General features: G+C 58.6%; 1 protein-coding gene across 2 annotated transcripts; it reads left to right on the top strand.

Moving 5' to 3' along the window:
• The first annotated feature begins 246 nt into the window (after positions 1 to 246).
• Positions 247 to 13053, top strand: NOM1 (nucleolar protein with MIF4G domain 1). Of its 2 annotated transcripts, none has more exons than XM_086394693.1 (11): positions 247 to 1235; positions 2605 to 2729; positions 3263 to 3458; positions 5499 to 5822; positions 7460 to 7570; positions 8392 to 8559; positions 9021 to 9142; positions 9848 to 9980; positions 10345 to 10476; positions 11749 to 11858; positions 12177 to 13053. In XM_086394693.1, the coding sequence occupies exons 1-11, from the start codon at positions 267 to 269 to the stop codon at positions 12331 to 12333; spliced, it is 2547 nt and encodes an 848-aa protein (XP_086250819.1). In that variant the 5' UTR covers positions 247 to 266; the 3' UTR covers positions 12334 to 13053. The 2 variants fall into 2 exon arrangements, with proteins under 2 accessions (XP_086250819.1, XP_086250818.1); XM_086394692.1 differs by having other exon boundaries at positions 2602 to 2729.
• Positions 13054 to 20136: the final 7083 nt, after the last annotated feature.

Below are 20136 nucleotides of genomic sequence, written 5' to 3'. Positions count from 1 at the left end.
TTGCAACGGTAGTCCTCTCGGTTTTTATGTTCGCATAGGGCTCTGATACGTAAATATATCGTGGTTTACTTATCCGGTTTACTGCTGACACACATAAGGGTTGTTTTCGGATTGTGAACAACGCAGCACAGCGCGGCTCCCTGCGCTGCTGGCCTCCCGCCAGCAGGCGGCGGCGCCTCGGCCCGCCCTGCGCCGCGCGCCCCACGCCGCTCCCCGCCCGGAAGTCCCGTCCCGGCCGGAAATCCCGCGTTGGTGCGTCCCCAAAGATGGCGACGTCCACCGGCGCTACGGTGCCGGCGCGGGGCGGCTTCCGGGGGCGCATGGGCCGCGGGAAGCGCGGAGGCGGGCACGGGCAGCGCCGCGGGCCGGGGGGCGGTGGGGAGGGAGCCCTGAGGCGGCTGAAGCTAGCCGTGGAGGAGTTCGTGCGGGGGACCGCGGAGGGCGGGACCCGCGGCGGCCGCGAGGGGCCCCGCGTTGCGGGCCGCGCGCGCCCGGGCGGGAGGAAAAGCCGCCGGGAACTGAGAAGGGAGAAGCGGCATCTGAGGAAGGCGCGCCGGCTCCAGAGGGGGGCAGGCCCCGCGCAGGACCCCCGCCCGGGCGGGGAAGCCAGCGACCCCCGGGTGGGGGCAGCGCGGGAGGAGGCCGACCGGCCGTCAGCGGGGCTGCGGCGCCCTCCGGCTCCGCCCAAGGCCGCCCCGGCCCGGACCCAGGCCCAGGGCCCGCCCGGCAGGACCAAGGCCCCCGCCGCCGCCGCCGCCGCCGCCCGGAAGCGGGCGCTTCTGGCGGCCAACGAGGAGGAGGACCGCGAGATCCGAAAGCTGGAGCGGCGCCTCGGCTTGAACAAGCGCAGGAAGAAGGGCGACGGCAGCAGCTCCGTGCCTCTCAGCTTTGCCCGTGACGGGCTCGACTATGTCCTGGAGGCCCTGGGCTCTGGGGAAAGTAGTGGCTTGTGTGAAAGCGGCAGCGAGGCGGAGGAGGGCGCGGGCCCCACACCCCCCGGGAGTGAACTGGACACCGACTCTGAGGACGGATGGGAGGAGCAGGACCTGGAGCGGAGCAGCGGGCAGGCGGCAGAGGATGCGTGGAGCGAGGAGAGGGACCAGGACGATGCCGAAGAGGAGGCGCGCGGAGCCCTGGGCACAGCCAAGGAGGAAGGGGGCAGAAAGAGGGTCCGTTTTGCAGAAGATGAAGAGAGGAGTGAAACCCCCTCGGAGGCTGTGCGTACAGGCGATCAGGTATCGTGTGCACGATCTCAGTCCTCCGGGATCTTCAGAGGAACGAGGATTGCAGTTAGGTGTGGGCCTGGTCAGGTCAGTACTCTTGCCTGGGGAATCCCATGGACACCGGGGCCTAGCGGGCCACCATCCGTGGGGTCACAGAGTCAGATACGACAGGGCACACAGCAGGTAACAGAGAAGGGAGAAAGCATCTCCAGAGCCCTTTCTGTCCCAGGGACTTGGCGGCCATCCCCACCGGCTGTCCTCAGGCTCCAAACCTGACTCCCCACCCCCTTGCTCTGTCCGACCTCTGGTGTGTCCTGGAACAGCTGCAGCACCTCTGCCTGCCCCCACCTAGTCCTTTTCTTGTCCAGCTGCTCCCGGAGTGAGTCCTTCTAAGGCACAAAACTGCTCTCTCAACACGCACTTGGATGAGGTCTCACACTGACCACCAAGTTCAGAACCCATGGCAGAGCTGATGGGCTCGAGGGATGGCCCTTCACCTGTCAGCCTCCCCTCAGCACGCACCTTGTGGAACTGCTCCCTTCCCCACCTCTCCCCGGTTCAGCGTTCTGATCTGCGCTCACTATGACTCTGTGTGCGAGGCCTTTCCTCATTTTCTCACTGATGCGTTTATCTGTTGATGTCACACGTCTCTGGAAACCTCCCCCTCCTAAGGGTATGATCTGTCTTGTTGCTGTCCCTGGTGCCTCCGTGCCTGGCACTCTGAGCAAGTCCCCAAGTGCCATCAGCTCCTCTGAGCACTGGCTTTCTGGCTCTTCCCAAGTCTCTGTCACAGCTTGTGGACATGTAATTGACCTACTAGTGGGCGTCTTAAGATTAAGTTTCTTTGTGCATAAATGTACTTTTCTCTGTCTAAGCACGGATCACGCTTTACAAAAAGTGTTTGTTTCCTAGCGGCTTTGTCACTCAGGTGTCAGGGAGGGTTGGTGATAATGATCTGTAACTTGTAAGTTGAAAATCTAGGAACCAGTGAGCAGTAGGTTGATTTTATCATGTAAACTTAGATACTAGTTTTGAGCAAGTTTGAAGTTTTTCCAAACTTTTTCTCCGACGTCGGTGGTGCATGTAATTTCGGTGTTTGTGCGAGGCCGTGCCCGCTGTCTGTTGAGGCTGGCAGAGGGTAGGATGTAGGGCCCTCGGGGGCACAAGCCCGACGTGCGCAGCCAGGTCAGCAGAGCTCCAGAGGGAAAAGGGAGGTGATGACATGGAGTGCTGACAGTTACCTGAGTGTTGGCGTGCTTGTCCAGGGCCAGAGCGGGCACTCGGGAGACAGCTGGTGCTCACCAAGCAGCGGTGGTGACCACCTGCCCCGTGGCCTGGGATCCAGTGTCTAAGAAGAATTTATTTCTATCCTTTCAAGCAGAGTCTTGGTGAAAATGGTGGAAAGTACGTCCCACCTCATGTGAGGCGAGTGGACGAGACAGAGGACGCCCAGAAAAAGGAAGAACTGGAAAGGCTCAAGAAACAGGTCAAAGGTCTGATCAACAGGTAACCTCTAGGCAGTGCTGCTGTCCCTTCAAGAGACAGTGGAGGAGCGATTCTGGGAGTTAGCCGCAGCCCGAGATGCTTCTTTAGCTGAAGCACTTTTCCCACAGAAGCAGGGCGTGTACATCCTCCCACCCCCACCAGTACAGCCGTTTTTCCACACCAGGGAATCCAGGTGCTTATGCCAGCTGACAGTGAGAAAGCTGACTTCTCCCAGCAGCACGTGCGGATGTGCTCAGGGGGGCCCCCTGGCCTGCCGGGGGCACCGAGTCAGCATGGCAGCGGGCGTCCTCGTCACGGCCTCCCTGGTCCTGACGCGAGTCCCGCGTGCGCTTCACTGGGGCCGCGTCTCAGCGGAAGGACAGCAGTTAGGTTATTTGCTGATCGCAGAGGATTGTGTGTTCTCCACATGCGTGTCGAGTTTAGGGCTTGCCTACACAGCGTAGGACCTGCTGGTATATTAGTAACTTTTCCCTTTTCTTAAAATGACCCCCAAAACGGCGGCCCAATCGCTCTGTCTTTCCACCTGTGTGCAGGCTGAGCGAGCCGAACCTGGCCTCCATCAGCAGCCAGCTGGAGGAGCTGTACATGGGCCATAGCCGGAAGGACATGAACGCCACGCTGACCACTGTCGTGCTGAGCGCCTGCGCCCCGGACACGGTCATGCCCGCCCGGCTGCTCATGGAGCATGTCCTCCTGGTCAGCGTCCTGCACCGCACCGTCGGCCTCGAGGTAGGGCCGCCGCGGCCATCCCGGCGCCTCTCGTCTCAGTGGCCGGCCGGCGCAGTCTCAGGCCAGGCCGCGCTCCGTGCCCACGTGACGTTGCCCAGCTTCTGGTTCTGACTGGTCCGTGTTGGCTATTAGTCTCTCTCCGTCTGGACCGTACCGTCTGCCTTGTCTTTGCCTTCTCTGTGATCCCGCCCTGGCGGTGACTGTTTCCGGTGTTCCGAGCACAGGCCTTTTTGTTGGGCAGGAGGCCACCAGAGCGTGAGGGAAAACGGCATTAAGAGAGGAGACGGGACAGCGCCTGGCCTTGGGGTGTTGGTGTCCCTGGGTGGGCCGCGGACCTGCGCATGTCTGTGAAGGGGCCCTTTGTCAGGATTCCGTGGACGACTCGTCTAAAGCGCCCGCTGCTCGGAGCCTGGCCCCGTCCTCCCGCCCCCGAGTTTTCGGTCCCGGCTTAGTGCCTCCTGTGTCGGGTCGGGGGGCCCACACACCGCGGGGCCTCTTCTTCACCCTTACATTGACCTTGGCGTCCGCTCGCCCAGGGTAGCGGCTTCCAGGGCTGTTGAGGGAGCTCTGATGATGGGACTTGATACTGAGGTGGCGGGGTAAGTGGGGGAGGAAGTGAACGAGGCCTCCGTCCCCAGACGACGTCCGTATCACAAGAGCTTGTAGACCCGTCGGGCCTTGGCGGTCCGGGGCCTTTTGCCGCCTCTCAGCAGCGGGCCGCCGCTGCGGGTCTGGCCGCTGTGCGAGTCCTGGGGGCTCCAGGCAGGGGCTGGGCAGGGCTTTGTTCAGCCCCGCTTTGCAGATGCGCAGTTTTTCTCGATGTCTGCGGAATTCTGGACTCTGGTTTTTAAGGTCTGTTTGAATGTAGCATAGTGGTCGTTATCGAAAGAGTGTGTTCTTCAGGGGCGTCTTCAGTGAAGAGGCTTGCCCTGGGTGTTTACAGGGTAGACTCTTCACAGGTCGTTAGAAGCCAGAGGACGTGTCCGGCCCGTCAGAGCTGCCTCCACGGAGCCCTTGCTCCCTGCTCCCGTCAGCTGCCTTTCCCTGAGGGCCCCCGGCGCTGCCTTATCTTGAGTTTGCCAGCGAGACGTGTGTGTTTTCCGCCACAGTTCGTCCTCACCGGGGATTTAACGCGGCCTCTGCTTCTCCAGCCACCCACCCAGGCGTCCAGGGGTCGGGCTTACTCAGTCTTAAAGCGGTCCCTGCCCCCCCTTCCTGCTCCTCCTTGTGGGTTAATGCCCCCACTGGAAGCTCCGTCAGCCCCGTGACCTAGATGGTTGATCCTTCCCCTCCGTGACTGGCCACCCGCTCTGGTTCTGTCCCTGGGTCGCTCACGTCGGGTCTGCCTGCCCGGGTCCAGCCCACCTGCAGTGATCCGGGTCCCTGAGTCTCAGCTGGAGTGTTGCCATTACCCTGCTCCCCTCCCCGGGCCCCTGCCTTCCAGGCCCAGACTGAGCCGGAGAACTGAGCCGTGTTGGATAGCATGTTTTTAGAGATGTGGGTGTGTTCTTAGCAGTTTTCACAACTGTATTTTTCCGAGGAACCAGAGTGGCTGCTAGCCGCAAAAGGTGCCTCCGTTGGAGGGAGGCCTGGGCGGCTTGCTCTGCGTCGTGTGCAGTTCAGGCTCTCCTCTGGGAAGCTCTGTACACTCAGGCTAGAGCTCTTAAACCTGCCCTGTGAGATCTCATACCCCGCCACCTATGTATTTTGTTAATTTTTAAAGCACGAAGCCTTTTAACACACGTTTAAGCTGAAAGACGCCCCTGAGAACAACCCACTCGCCCGAGGCCTGTGTGCAGTCACGTGTGCTCTGCTCTCCGCTCACCCGAGGCCTGTTTGCGGTCACGTGTGCTCTGCTCTCCGCTCACCTGAGGCCTGTGTGCGGTCACGTGTGCTCTGCTCTCCGCTCACCTGAGGCCTGTGTGCGGTCACGTGTGCTCTGCTCTCCGCTCACCCGAGGCCTGTTTGCGGTCACGTGTGCTCTGCTCTCCGCTCACCTGAGGCCTGTTTGCAGTCACGTGTGCTCTGCTCTCCATCCAGGTGGGCGCCCACTTCCTGGAGGCGGTGGTGAGGAGGTTTGATGACGCGTATAAAAGCAGGCGAGATGGGAAGGAGTGCGACAACCTGTTCGCCGTCATCGCCCATCTGTACAACTTCCACGTGGTGCAGTCTCTCCTCATCTTCGACGTGTTGAGGAAACTTGTTGAAAGTTTCACGGAAAAAGATATCGAGCTGATCCTGTTAATGCTGAAGACCGTGGGCTTTTCACTAAGGAAGGACGATGCTCTGTCCCTGAAGGAGCTGATCACGGAGACTCAGGCCAAAGCCAGCGGAGCAGGTGGCAGGTTCCGGGACCAGACCAGGGTACGCGCCCCCGGACCTGCTTCCCCCTGCCTGACGCAGCCTCAGCACGCGAGCCCCTTCCGTCCCAGTGAGCCCTGCATCTCGTGCCTGATCTGGTGTTGCGGCTTTCTTTTCAGTCTGTGAATGAACCTCCTTCTTGACTCTCACGGGTTTAAGACCGTTCAGTTGTTCAAAAGAGGCTTACTGGGAAGGCCTGTGGCGAGGGGCTTGGGTCAATGCGCTTGGCCACCGCGGGACTGTGTGCTGCGGGCCTCAGTTTCCCCATCTGGAAGGTGGGGCTGATGGTAACTCCTGCAGACTGAGAGGCCTGGAGGAGCCGTGGGGGTTGGGGGAGCGGGGCAAGGGCCCCGTTAGAGGGGCAGGGACGGCCTCCCTGGGGGACTGGGCAGGGTCTAGCCTCAGGGCCTTGTGAACCTCCCAGGGAATCGGAACCTTGTCCCAGAGGCATGAGGCATGTGATGAGTTCTGAGTAGGTAAACGCACATTTTCATGCTCAGGTCACTTTGGATGCAAAAAAGGAAAGAGAAAAGCAACCTTGGGTTGGGGCGATGATTAGCAGAGTTGCAGTGGGCGTGAGTCTAGGACTTAAAAGTCCTCAGACTTGGGGAGGGGGCGGGAGACAGGGGTCAGAGGTCATACCAGGTACCCAGCTTGGGTGTCCAGGTGGGCAGTAGGTTGTTGAGAGACACAGCCCGAAAAGGAAGACTGGCCCAGTTTTGAAATCCTGAGATGAGAGCCACTCATTGTGAGGAGGGAGGCGGGGCTGAGCCTTCTGAGGGTCCTAGGGACCCGGAGGTGGGTGAGGTGCTATGTCCGCCATGGAGGGTCATGGGAGCCGAGCGGGGGTTCCTGACCAACGCCCTTCTCCTGTGTTGGATGCTCAGGAAAGAGGCAGGGGTAAAGGTCAGCTCTTCACATCAGGTGGCCAAAGGATTGGAGCTTTGGTTTCAGCATCAGTCCTTCCAGTGAATATTCAGAACTGATTTCCTTTAGGATGGACTGGTTGGATCTCCTTGCAGCCCAAGGGACTCTCAAGAGTTTTCTCCAACACCGCAGTTCAAAAGCATCAGTTCTTCGGTGCTCAGCTTTCTTTATGGTCCAACTTGTACATCCATACGTGACTACTGAGAAGACCATAGCTTTGACTGGACGGACCTTTAGCTTTGACCATAGGGAGGTCAGCAGACACGTGCCTTTAGCTCTGATGGTGGCGCGAAGCTGGAGGAGGTGGGCGGGGGCGGGGGCTCGCTGAGGGCTGGGGGTGCTGAGCTGAGGAGGCGCGCCGAGTGCTCAGTGCACGCGCGGTGTGGGTTGTGTCTCAGCGCTCACGTTTGGGGGACTCTGCTCTGGGCCTGTGGGAATTCTCACTGCTGTTTTTGCAGCTTTTCTCTCAGTACAGTGTTGTTTCCAGTTTGAGAGTTAAAGAAGGAGAAAGGCCAGGAATGGGAAGAAGTCGGGGCGGGAAGGGGGCACCTGAAGCCGGTGGGGCAGCTGGGAGCCCCGGGTGGGCGGCCGCACGGCAGTGCTGCTCGACAGCGGCGGCGACCACACGCGGGAGGACGCCCCCTCCCTTCCCGAGCGGAAGGGCCGCCGGTTCCTCCCTTTTGAAAGGGTGGCTCCTCCTGCCCGTGTCTCAGGTCCGCTTCATGCTGGAGACGCTGCTGGCCCTGAAGAACAACGACGTGCGGAAGATCCCAGGCTACGACCCCGAGCCCGTGGAGAGGCTGCGGAAGCTGCAGAGAGGCCTGGTGAGCCCGCCCCCCTCCTCCCTGGGGGCCCCTCCTCCTCCCTGGGGAACCTGCCCCTCCTCCCTGCGGGCCCCTCCTCCTCCGTGGGGAGCCCACCCTCCTCCCTGGGAGCCCTCCTTCCTCCCTGAGGAGCGAGCCCCCCCTCCTTCCTATGGGCCTCCTTCTCCTCCCTGGGGAGCACCCCCTTCTCCCTGGGGAGCCCTCCTTTCAGCTCCTATGCTCCCCAGCTGCACTATCCCATGAGACTTCTCCAACAGATAGAGGAGCCACAGGTCAGGTGCCCGTCCAGTCACCGGGGTCCCCAGGTCGGGGGGAATCTGCAGGTTTCTGTGGTGAGACCCCCCCACCTTGTGAGCTGTGGATGCCCCTGCGCTGAGCCCTCAGCCACACACAGACTCACAGGCATGTCCTCTGGCCAGGGTCCCACCCAGACCAGCGAGGTCAGCCTGGGAGTGAGGGCTCGTCTGTTGAAATTCCCTGGGACTTCTCGCCGTGGGCCCCTTTGGCAGCTCCCTCAGCCCCAGGCCTTGGTCCCGTCGCTGCGTCCCACGGATCACAGGCTGGTTGGCGGCGTCCTCACTGCTGGCGTGGGCTCTCCCTGGACCCCCGTGGGACCGCTGTCCTCCCACAACACGTCTGGGGATGGGCCCAGGAAGCTCACACTCGGAGGTCTCTGACGCTGCCATCCCTCCCAGGGGTTAAGTGTCCGGGTTGTCAGCGACTCAGCTCAGTGTTCCCGCACCAGCAGCACCTTCGCCCAGGCGGGAGCATCCCAGCTGGTGCTTGCGTGCTGAGCCGCTGCGCCGGCTGCTCTCTTACAGGTGCGCGGTGCCGGCGCAGGGACAGACCCCGAGCTCCGAGTGTCCTGGGACAGCGTCCTGAATGCCGAACGCACTGGGCGCTGGTGGATCGTGGGGTCCGCCTGGAGCGGCGCCCCGATGGTGGACAGCGGTCCGCAGAAGGCCCCGCAGAAGCCTCTCGCGGGGACGGTGCGTGGGGGACCGAGTCCGTGCGCGGGGACGGTGCATGGGGTACCGAGCCCGCATGCGGCTGTCCCTGGGGTTATTTGACGATATTACGGAAGCTGCTGTGGTTTTGTGATCTCATGTAATTCCATTTCTGTTACTTCCTCTGAAAGTATCAAAACGTTAGCTGGGAGACTTAGATGCAGAGACGAGTGAGGGGATGCTCGACCGCCCCGCCCCTCTCTCACACGGGAGCCCGCCTACACGCGGCGGGTTCCTCCGGGGGTCTGCTCTGCCTCTTGCTGTTGCAGGGGTGGTGCTCAGAAATAAAGACTCAGCACTTACACGTGTGACTTACAATTATCCTCGACATCAAACCGCAGGATTACACACATAAGTTTTTAGAAACTTCTAACTGTACTGAACCAAAGGAGAAATTTAGTGACACGTCTGTACAACTTACGCCCTGTCGTCCCTCTTTGCAGGTTAGCTCGAAGATCCTGGAGCTTGCCCGCAAGCAGAGAATGAACACCGACGTCAGGAGAAACATATTCTGCACGGTGATGACGAGCGAAGACTTTCTGGATGCGTTCGAGAAGCTCCTGAAGTAAGCCCTGTGTGCGCCTCCTCCTTGGCGTCTGAGTCAGGGGCTGGGTACCCGCCTCCCCAGCGTCCCTCCTGCTGACTGACCGCTGGTTGCTCCAGATGCAGACAGCTTATGATCTGTTGATTGGAGGGATCCGGTGGCCACCTGATGGTTCCCGGTGGCCGCCGCTTGTCATGAGTCGCTTAACTCTTCCTGTTAAAAGTTGTCTTTCTGACTACATCTAAGTTAAACCTCCCGTGTGGCTTCTGTACTTGGTTGTAATGAGATTTAAAAGCATCTGTGTACTTTGACAAAGTACATCTAAAAAGTCTAGTATTAATTAATTTTCCTTTACTTGCTTCAAATTCAGAAAGAAATGGAGGGTAGGCATTGCAGGACTGTGCAGACTCCACACTGCACTAAAGGGGCGGGTCTCACCGTGTCCAGACTCGCCCACACAGGACTCAGCAGGGGCAGTGGCAGGGACTCACTGCTGGCCCGAGGCTAAGATGCTGTCCTGTGGCTCAGTCCCCAGCCCAGGCCCGTGTAGGCCCGGGGTCCCCTGCTTCCGGAGCCGGGGGTCCAGTCCTGCCCCCCACCTTCTCTGCTCGGCTCGTCTCACCGGACAGACGGCTGGACAGGGAGTGTCTCTGGGAGAGCTGTCTGCCTCGGGCTGCCGACCTCGGGCAGGTTGAAGGTTCAGAGCTGGCTGCTTCTGCCCTCCAGGCTGGGGCTTAAGGATCAGCAGGAGAGAGAGATCGTTCACGTGCTGATGGACTGCTGCCTGCAGGAGAAGACCTACAACCCTTTCTACGCCTTCCTGGCCGGCAAGTTCTGTGCCTACGAGAGGAGGTTCCAGGTGATGGGGCCGGGAGGCTGCCTGCCATCACTGTCTGACTGCAGGCCCCGAGCTCAGCGCGGCGGGTGGGCTCCCCGCATCCACGTGGCGCCCCCGGATCCACGTCACAGATGAGGGTGCTGTGACCTGGTGGACCGGCGAGGCCTCTGCGGTCCAGTGTTTCTCTGATTTGAGGGACAGCATCTCGAAAGAGATGACTGTGAAGCAGTTTCAAACTACTGTGTAACGAAGCCAGTATAGTTTCTAAGAAGTCTTCAGCTTAAGGATATTAGTGGTTAAGTGTCATACCTTTGGATTATGTTTGTAGTGATTATTCTAATAATTTGTGGGATTTTAACTTTTTTCCCCCTTTTTATTCTGTTAGATGACGTTCCAGTTCAGCATATGGGACAAATTTCGGGACCTAGAAAATTTGCCAGCCACTAGTTTTGCTAATTTGGTTCATCTGGTGGCCCACTTGTTGAAGACCAAGTCACTGCCACTTTCCCTCTTAAAGGTGTGTGAGGCGCACGGAATAACTCAGGGCACTGAAGCTGAAAGCATACAGCTGAGCCTTGAGCCACGGGGTCCGGGGCAGACCCCCGGTGCAGTCACAGTCCTCGTCTGACTTCACAGTCGCCTCCGCATTCTGGCGAGGATTCTCCGCACGTGCCAGGAGCCTCCCCGCTTGGGCGCATGTGGTCCTGCAGTGCGTTTTAGGGGGAGAAGTCCTCGTGTAAGTGGACGTGCAGTCCAGAGGCGAGCTCGGGGCCCAGGGCCGGTGTGTTTGTTGCCTTAGGAACACACGCGTCCTTGGATCCTGACTCGCCTGGGAAACGTCATCATCCGGGCAGGCAAGCAGGCAGCGTCAAGTTGCCGGTAGCTTAGGGCACCGTGACAGCTGCTGGCCGCTCTTCGTGGGGCTGGGGGCGCGAGTGCAGGGGCTGCTCACACACCTGTCGAGCTAGCCTCCTGTGCCTTTGGGGTGGCGCACCGAGCGTGAGGGCCCACTGCCTCGCCCCACACCCTGGCACGGGGCACGCCCACGGCACAGACCTCTCTGGCTTTCTCGTTGCTGGGGGGTCTCGCCTTGTGTTTACTGGAGTTTGAGCTCAGAAGGGACGGCGCACGGCGTGTCCGTCAGCTGCAGTAGGTCCTGGAGACACCCCTGAGCCAGGGCAGCCCCTCCTTCCCTCACAGGGGTCTGACCGGGCCTCTGTCTGCACGCTGTTCCCCCCCGTACCATTGGTGGCACAGGGTCACCAGGCTGCCGCTGTCCTTTACTTTAATTCAGCATAAGCTTGAAATGTATCCACGTTGATCTCCGCACTTCTGTTCTCAGATTTTATTAGTGTTGTATAGCCTTCCGCTGTATAAGTGTACTGTGATTTTTATATACACAAATTTATCCCTCCTGGACCTAGATTGTGTGTGTGTGTGTGTGTGTGTGTGTGTGTGTGTGTGTGTGTGTGTGGTCTTAGTCAGGGGGTAGCTTCTCTGAGGCATGGAGATGATCGCACCTGTCTCAGTTCTAGGGAGTCCTGCTTCGCTCGGCGCCCCTCTGCCCCTGAACTTGACTGAGCTCTGCTGAGTCCCTTCGCCGGCAGGCGCACACCCTGCAGCCGTGATGAGAGGGCGCAGGGCCTCAGCTAGTCACTTTATAAAACTGGAGACAACCTTAGTTAATGGGGTGGGGGGCGGGTAGCATTCCCTCAGACTGTGCTTAGAAATCGTTGAAAAGTTGGCTAAACCTGTGTAACGTTACTGTTTTTTATCCTGACTCTATTAGGTTGTGGAATTCAGTGAACTGGACAAACCCAGAGTCCACTTCTTACGGAAAGTGTTACATATACTGCTGATGGAGACAGAAGTTGAAGACCTTGGTTTGATTTTTGCAAGGTTTGTTCCCAGCGTTTTGATAAAACATGGAAGAGAAAAGAGAAAGCATTTCACTCACGTTATCTTAGAAAAGCGAGCTTGTTGTGCTGTATGTTGTACTTAGGGGCAGCTTTTCAGTTAAATTTGGATGATGTCTTGTATGTTAATTGGGGGATGGGAGACTTGCCTAATAGGGAGCTGAAGGTGATTTGTGACCAGTAGAGTACGTTCTGCACTGAGGGCTCTGCTTCAGTGGGAACTGGCCATGCCTCCCTCTCCAGGGTCCCCCGACAGAGCACCAGGGCAGCTGGTCACTGATGCGTGTCCCTTCCTCCCCAGGGTGTCGGACAAGCCGGCGCTGGGCCTGCTGCGTGAGGGCCTGAAGCTCTTCATCAGCCACTTCCTGCTGAGAGGCGCCCCGGAGGCTGGCGCCCTGCGGGAGCGTGCCGAGCTGTGCACCCAGGCCCTGCAGGGGCGGGGGTCCCTCAGGATGTAGGGGAGGGGCCTGTCTGCAGGAAGGGCAGCTGTCTGAAGGCAGGGCAGCTGTAGCCCTGCTAGTGTATTTAGCTCCAGGGTTGTATTTGTATTTTAAACCATTTTCAGATAACTATTTATATCTCCGGGAGGGGCGGGCGGGGCAGGCCCAGGCAGTGAGGGAGTGGGTGTGCAGTGTCTTCAGAGACAGGATGAGCTCGAGGCTGCAGTCTGAGAGAGACTGGTGGTGGTTGTATCTTTGTATATTGGTTAAAAATTCAGAAGTCGTCCATCAAACGTGCCTGATGCTGTGTTGATACGTGAAGTGTCCTGGAGGCCGCTGTCCTAGGAAAGGTGGCAGCTGACCCGGGCCTCACGGTGTGGGGGTGCTCCTGGCTCCTCACCTCAGGTTCCCACCGGGGGCAGGCCAGCTCCCCCGAGTGTCACTAACTCCACATAACTCTGAAGCCCCCACGTGAGCAGACAGAGCCTGGGCTGGCCGGCCACGCCTGCTGAGCGGGTTCTTGGGTGGGAACTCAAGACAGACCGCCCTCAACGGGCATGCCCGGGTTGCCCCTGAAGCACAGCGCCTGCCCCCCCTCGCTGCGCCTGGGCAGAGCACAGACGAGGCGAAATGTCCGCGTTGCTGAGTCCGGGTGAGGTTTATGCAGATGGAATGTATTTTTATAACCTTTCCTCAAGTTTTAAATTATTTCAAAATAAACAATTCTTCTAAAACATGCATACTGCAGAACTCATTCTTTCAAGGTGTGAAATATTCTGATGTCTTTTCATGAAAATAATTAAGCCAATTCGGATCACCGTTGGCTCCTTTTTTGTATTAACTGTAGTGGTGGCCACGCGGGGTCCTTGTAGCTGCAGGGACGTCTCTCTGGTTGCGGCTGCTCTCCGGTTGCGGGGTGCAGGCGCTCGTTCGGGTGGCGTGTCCTGTCACTGAACGCAGGTTCCAGGGCGCCTGGGCCTCTGCAGGTTCGGCTCTGGAGCCCTGTTGCTCCGAGGCACGTGAGATCTTCCCGGGTCAGGGCTCGAACCCAGGTCTCCTGCACGGGCAGGCGGATTCTTTACCACCAGACCACCAAGGAAGCCCTAACCTCGTTTTTAAAAACATGGCTTAGTCCTTCCTGTAAAGCAGTGACCCCGTGTCTGTTGCTGTACTTCCCTGCGAGGTGCCCCTGGGTCAGCAGGAGGAGCCAGAGGGACGGCCTGCGCCTTGACCTTGACCTGGGCCTGGGTGGCCAGGGCGTTGGTCACCAGAGCTCTGGGCTCAAGGCTGCCGACTGGGAGCCGCAGACCGCATCCCTGCCAGGGTGTCAGGGCAGGGCGCTGCAGGTCTGTGCTGGGTGCTGCTGGATGTGGCAGGACTCGGCACCGGCAGCTGCTGCAGAACCTGAGCCCATCTGGGATCGTTTCCGCTCCCAGCTGCGGTGCGGCTGTTTGTCCTGAGGCTGCGGTGTCTGAATTACACCAGCTCGAGGCCTCTTCCGGGGGCGCCAAGTAGGAGTGGGGCTTGGTCTCACTCAGCGTTTGCTGGGGGCTCCTCCATGCCACACGCGGAGTTGAGCCCCGGGGCAGCTTGAAGGTTTCAGAGACATCACATGCCCCGTCGTCACGTGCGCCAAGAGTGGCCGGCAGCCAGCCACCCAGCCCCCGTGGGCCAGGCATGGCGAGCTTGCCGGAGGAGGTCACCCCGGCCCCGGCCCTTCCAGCCAGAGCCCAGGGCACCCAGGGACGCGCGGGCTGCAGCGGGGGGTCGGGACACGGGGCCGGGCCATGTGGGGCCCCGGGACCCGGGACAGAAGGTGGGACGGGACCAGCGCCTGCAGCCTGCCTGTGAGGAGCAGGCGTGTATCTGCTCCACCTGGGGAAGCCGTCGAAGGAGCGTCAGCAAGGGAGTGAGGCCACCTAGGCTGCGTTCTCAGGAATGCTGCCTGAAACAGCGAGAGGTGCCGGTCACCTGGTGTGAAGGCCGGCAGCTGAGCCCGGGTAGGTGGCTCTCGTCCCCTTCCTGGCCCAAGACAGCAGCGTGAGAAGGAAGATTCTGGAGACGCGACTGAGGCACACACAGCAGAAGGGGACACCTTTCAGTGAAGAGGTCCGGGGGCGTTTGGGGCCCTGCCAGCGCCCGTCAACAGCAGGGTCGGGCAGGAGGCCACAGACACACCGCCCAAGGTGGGGGCTTGAGGCCCGGGTGTCGGAGCCCCCCAAGGAAGCTGAGTTAGGAGAAGCAGGCCAGGGACAGGCTGCCGCCCGGCAGCTCCTAGTACAGAGAGCAGAACCGGGAGGACCCAGAGGCTGCCCGGGAGCTCCAGCACAGCTCAAGACCCTCCCAGGACGGCAGCTCTGTGACCGAGGAGGGGCTGCAGGCAGACCCCAGACGGGAGCAATGACTGAGCCTCTGCAGGGCTGCACGTCTCCCTGCGGGCGACGCATTTAAGGTACACACGCATCTGGAGTGTTCCAAGAGGCCCGTGAACCTTGGATCTTCTGGGGAAAGGAGTACTGGCCTGGGAATCAGGGCTTTTCCTCTTCTCACATTTCATACCTTACTCCACACGGATGACACCGACTGGAGAGGGGTCAAGTTCACACGCAGATGACGTTTATCTTGAGTTGAGCTGGGTAAAATGAAAAATGATGTTTGCATGATAAGATGATGAAAGGGAAAGTGGGGACCGAGTTTAAAACGCTCTGAGGCTGCTGTGTGTTTGGAAAACAATGCCATGTGTGTGCACGCCGGCCCGGGGAACAGACTGATTTTGACCTTGAGCATGTCCAAAGCGGGACGCTCGGCCAGGGCCTTGGGGGGTTATCGCGGCGGCATGTCCCCGCGCACTCAAGCCTCCAGTCTGCAGGGGATGGGCGCCCGCCCCCACCCCCGGCTGCGGCACGGCCTGCGTCTTTCCTTCCAGCCCTGGGGAACCAGCCTGGGACCTCCCATCCTGCCCCTCACACACCAGGACCACTTCTGCTGACAGAGGTGTTGGGGGTTGCCCCTCTAGGGCCCCATGACGTGCAACCAGGGTCGCATTTATCTGGCTCAGCCCGAGGTCAAAATGAGTAAGAGGACTTAAAGATTATTCCCTAGAGAAGATCACTTACGGTGGATTGCATGTTGCGTTTTACTTGGTCGGAAGCATTTCCTAAGAAGGTGGCAAATTCTTCTGCTTTTGTTTTTTGGTTTGTCCATCGTTAACATCTTCCCCATTTGCGTTTTCTCTTTTTTTTGCATGTAATCCACATGCATTTACGCACACACACGTTTTGATGGCAGCTATAGAAAGTGCATATGTCAGGACACAGCTCCTAAGCCCTCAGCCCGTGTCTCCTGAGGACAAGGACATTCTCGTACATTCGAGTACAGGGGAGTCAGGCGCACCCTGAGAACACAGACGTTCAGGAACGGTCCAGCAGACGGCCGTTTTCATCCTTCCGGTTGTCCTGAAGTGAATTTCCTACAGCTTTTTTTTCCCCCTAGACAGAATACAGTCAAGGTTCAATCGTTACATTTCTTTTTATTTCTCTTTTAGTATTGAACACCCACCCCATCCCATCTCCACTTAAAATTTTCACTCAAGGCCCAAAAGTAGGGGCCGGGGGGACTTCCCTGGCAACCAACGCAGGGCACGCTGGTTCCATCCCTGGTCAGGAACCAAGCTCCCACACGCCCCATACTGCTGCCAAAAAACCAAACTTCCCCAAGAAACCAGCCCTTTGTCACGTAGAGCCCTGCACACGTCCGGCGGGCTCCGTGTGGCTGTGGCCGGGGAAGCACACTCGGGGACCGGCCCCTCCCGGCTGCGCCGTGGGACAGTGGTCAGCGCACGGCTCAGGCTGGCGGTGCTCGGCCACTAGTTACGGCCGAGGCCCGCACAGGCACCTTGTCATCCTTGTGATGATTAAGGGAAACTAATCACCAGAAGTCAAGGACATCTTACAACGGGGAGGAGTGCAGCAAAATGTGAATTTCCTGTTCCCCACCAACATGTTTGCCTAGTGGGTCAGGCCCGTGTCAGTGATGCTTGCCAGGATCACTTATGGCAAGTTGGTCACTTTCTAACTCCGTCATCCCTCCTACATGACTAGCTCGCATTCTTGAAAAATGGGCCTCTATACTCCTCTGCTTTTCCCGGGAAAGCTCAGACTCTACCCATCTCAAGAGCACTGAAGTGGTGAATGGCAGTCTCGAGACGCCGTCGCTGGCCGCGGCAAGCACAGAAGATGTGTTCCCGCCAGAGCCTCAGGTCGGGCGGGCGGGGGTCCCCTGCCTGTCGGGGGAGATCCTGCCAGCTGGAGGGAACCCAGCTCTGTAAGCCCAGGTCTAGGGTTCAGTTTCCAACTCCCTCATCAGCAGGCTTCATGGCATGGCCCCTGAGCAGTCCCATCTCGCCTCAGCGACGGTGACGCTCCGGTAGCTTGCCAGCTGCTCAGGCACGAAGTGCAGAAGGGACGAAGCGCGTCAGGCCTGGCCGGCTCAGGCCAGCCATCCCCGCCCGCAGCGCGGCCGCCCCTTCTGTGAAGCCGCTTTGCCATCTGTGTGTTCTCTAGTTGCTCAGGTAGGTCTGTGAGTGCCCGGAATGGCAGCGGTAATTTCTCTGAGCCTCAGGATGGTTCACTAGCCACGAAGTCACTCCATGCTCTTCTTGTTTCTCTTCTCACAGACCCTGAATCACTGCCCACTTAGGAGAACAGGCAGCGTGGCCAGCTGTCCTGGTCGGTCACCCCAAGAGCTCAGTGGGGGCTGCTCTCAGACAAGCAGCGCTGGGAAGCGGGACCTGCTACCGTCCAGTGGTCCCACAGACGGGCCCCGAGGGTCCCCAGCAGGGACATGTGGTCCGTCCCCAAACTCGGCTTCCCTCTCCGCCACCCTCCCAAGTCTGCATCAGTAACTTGACCAAAGAAGCCGTGCTTATCAGTTCCGCGGACAGCCTGACCTTGCAGGAGGGCGGGCACGTCTACCTTGCAGGAGAAGGAGATTTTATGGCCTAAGATGAGGAGCCCTGCGTCCTTCAGGGGGCCTGGTGCTGTGTTTGTGGGTCAGTCAGTCCCCAGGGAGCCTCTCACCTGGACAGAGGAGGCGCCTGCTCGTCGTCTGAGGCTGGAGTGTCCCTGTGGTTGCTTCTCCCCAAAGCGCACATTGGGGAGGGGGTGTGTCTAAGGGCATTCTGCTTCCTCAATCCCCAATTTGCCATCTGAATCTACTTTATAATTCTTAAATACCTTTGGCTTATTCAGGACATTGTTACTATCTCTGGGAAACTATCCTTAATGAGAGTAAAACAAGACTCACAGAAAAGCGCAAGAGGAAACCCAGGTGCTGGGGGCCGGCCCGGCTCCAAGTCCGCCTGCGGAGTGCCAGCACCACACATCCGAAACCGGGGGCAGGCCTCCCGAGTGCTGTTAGGATCATTACTTAACTGCACCCGGCAGCCAGAGCTCCGACTTCCTCCCAAGAGCCAACTGCGAGCAGGTGTGCCCGAGGGCGTGATTATCAGAAGCCCAGCCTCCCCAAGTGCTTCTCCTGGGCTTACTGTGTGCAGAAAAGCCAGTCCACATGCCTGGGGCAGAGACCCCGCTTATGTAACTCATCAAAAATACAACGTGATTATTTGAGATTTACTTTATCCTTGCCCTCGAACTTTTCCCTGGGGGAGGAAGTACTTTTCAGTCTGGTCCCAGGTTAGCAGGTAAGAGACGCAGGCAGTGGTCATGAGCACCCGTACGCTCTTTGACTTAGACGGACAATGAGTATTTTTGTTTTTTAAACCTGTTTTCTTAATCAGATTTGATGAGCCAGCCAGAGTCCGCATACTACCTTAGTGACTGTAGGGCTCACTAAAGCTGCCCAGGCCGAGGCGGCCTGCCCCGGGTCTGCCCTGGAACAGGGCTGTGCCAGCCCCACCACAAACACCCCCCAGAGCCTTGAAACAGAGAAGCGGGAAACACCGGGCAGACCCCGGGGCTGGGCTGGCCATCTGCTCCTGCGCCTTGTCTGTCCGCACAGCACGGCCACGGCAGCGGGAGCGAGGCCCACCGCCCCTGTGCTCGCGAGCCACGGGCCGTGTGCGCAAGACCAGGCCGAGGTGGAGCTGTGCTCCATGTCCCCGTCCAGTCGCCTCGAGTCTGGGGCTTGACCTGCCCACCTGGAGGCCGGGCCACTCAGGCCTGGAGGAGACCGGGTCCGGGTCTGCCAGGCCGGCACAGGCCTCCACTTTCTCCCCGACAACCAGTGGGCTCCAGCCACCTCCCTGCCGAGCTTCCGTGCCGGCTCCTGGCCCAGCCCTGGGAAGCGAGTGGGCAGAGAAACAACACGGATGGGGGTCTGTGGTGAGCTAGTCACACCTCTCACTGAGGTCAGTCCAGCCCAGCGGGGCCGGGGCCGTGGACGTGGCTCCTGAAAGCAGCGGCCAACAGTGCCTGTCAAGATCCCAGAGGGGACCCGCGGGGGCTCTGCTCCCTCCGCCTCCTGCCACCCCCATCTCCAGGCTTGGGGGGCCAGGCGGGGCCACCGGCAGGGAGACCCCTTGTGCCTCAGGCCACGGACACCATGTGACCATGGGCCCTGTCCCTGCTGGGTGGGATAATAAAGTACTTTGTTACCTGTGAGTGAGAGGCCTGATAAAAGCAACATATTATCACAGCACCTGTGATTAGGGGGCATCTGGGCACCAGAGACTGGGTCACATATGTGAGTAAACACAATTTGTTTCTGTTCCCTGATTATGAAGGTCACGGTGGTTTAACCCTGCTGGGACCGCCCCGCACACTATCTGCTCAAACAGAACTGGGAAAGGAAACACCGGCAGTCATTAAAAGCGAATCACCTTGTTTTACGAAGATAGGGGAGGCCTCAGTGTGGGGGCCCCGGGACGGCTCCACGGCCCCCGGGGGCAGACCACCCGCAGGGAGGGCGCTGCTGGGAGGAGACCCAGGGGGTCACGACAGCCCTGGTGCTTCTGGGAAAACCTGGGGCTATTCTAAGCAGTTCTGAAGAGCTGCCAAGAATGCAGTGTGTGACGACGATTCAGGTGTCTCCTTTACCTGTGAAAATAGGAACAGGAAATATGTCAAGGTAGTGGGAAGACTTCTGAGAGCTACGGAGCCCGCCAATATTGCTGGTTTTAAATGCAGCAGAGGACTTTCTTAAAAACTGTCTTTATTGAAGTAGAATTGATTTGCAATATCATGTAAGCTTTGGACGTGAGCGCAGCTTCACTTACACATGTGTGTGTATATGTGTGTGCGTATGTGTGTGCGTGTGTATATATACGTAGGTGTGCATGTATATATGTGCGTGTGTATTTGTGTATATGTGTGTGTGTGCGTGTGTATATATATGTAGGTGTGCATGTGTATATGTGCGTGTATATGTGCGTATTTGTGTATATGTGTGTGTATGTGTGTGCTTATGTGTGTATATGTGCATGTGTATATATATATATATGTATGTAGGTGTGCGTGTGTATATGTGTGTGTGCGTGTGTATATATATATGTGTGTATGTATATGTGTGTGTGTATATGTGTGTGTGTATATGTGTCAGTATATGTGTGTGCATGTGTATATGTGTGTGCGTGTGTATATGTGTTCATATATGTGTGTGCATGTGTATATGTGTGTATATATGTGTGTGCATGTGTATATGTGTGTGTGCATGTGTGTGTGCATGTGTGTTTGTGTATATGTGTGTGCTTATGTGTGTATATGTGCGTGTGTGTATATATATATATATGTAGGTGTGCGTGTGTATATGTGTGTGTGCATGTGTGTGCATGTGTGTATATGTGTGTGCATGTGTATATATGTG

This window comes from Bos grunniens, chromosome 4 (genome assembly GCF_055505025.1).
Source record: "Bos grunniens cultivar Pamir isolate PY7600 chromosome 4, Bosgru_T2T1.0, whole genome shotgun sequence".
In the NCBI taxonomy this organism is placed as follows: Eukaryota; Metazoa; Chordata; class Mammalia; order Artiodactyla; family Bovidae; genus Bos; species Bos grunniens.
Note: the sequence above shows the minus strand (reverse complement) of the source record. Positions and strands in the feature narration are given on the sequence as shown.

What these genes read in the sequence shown, in the direction of transcription:
- NOM1 (XM_086394692.1), top strand. Translation starts at nt 267, where the DNA reads ATGGCGACGTCCACCGGCGCTACGGTGCCGGCGCGGGGCGGCTTCCGG. An exon ending in GTCAAAGGTCTGATCAACAG is followed by an intron (nt 2,730 to 3,262) that starts GTAACCTCTAGG and finishes ACCTGTGTGCAG; the next exon opens with GCTGAGCGAGCCGAACCTGG. An exon ending in AGAAGCCTCTCGCGGGGACG is followed by an intron (nt 8,560 to 9,020) that starts GTGCGTGGGGGA and finishes CCCTCTTTGCAG; the next exon opens with GTTAGCTCGAAGATCCTGGA.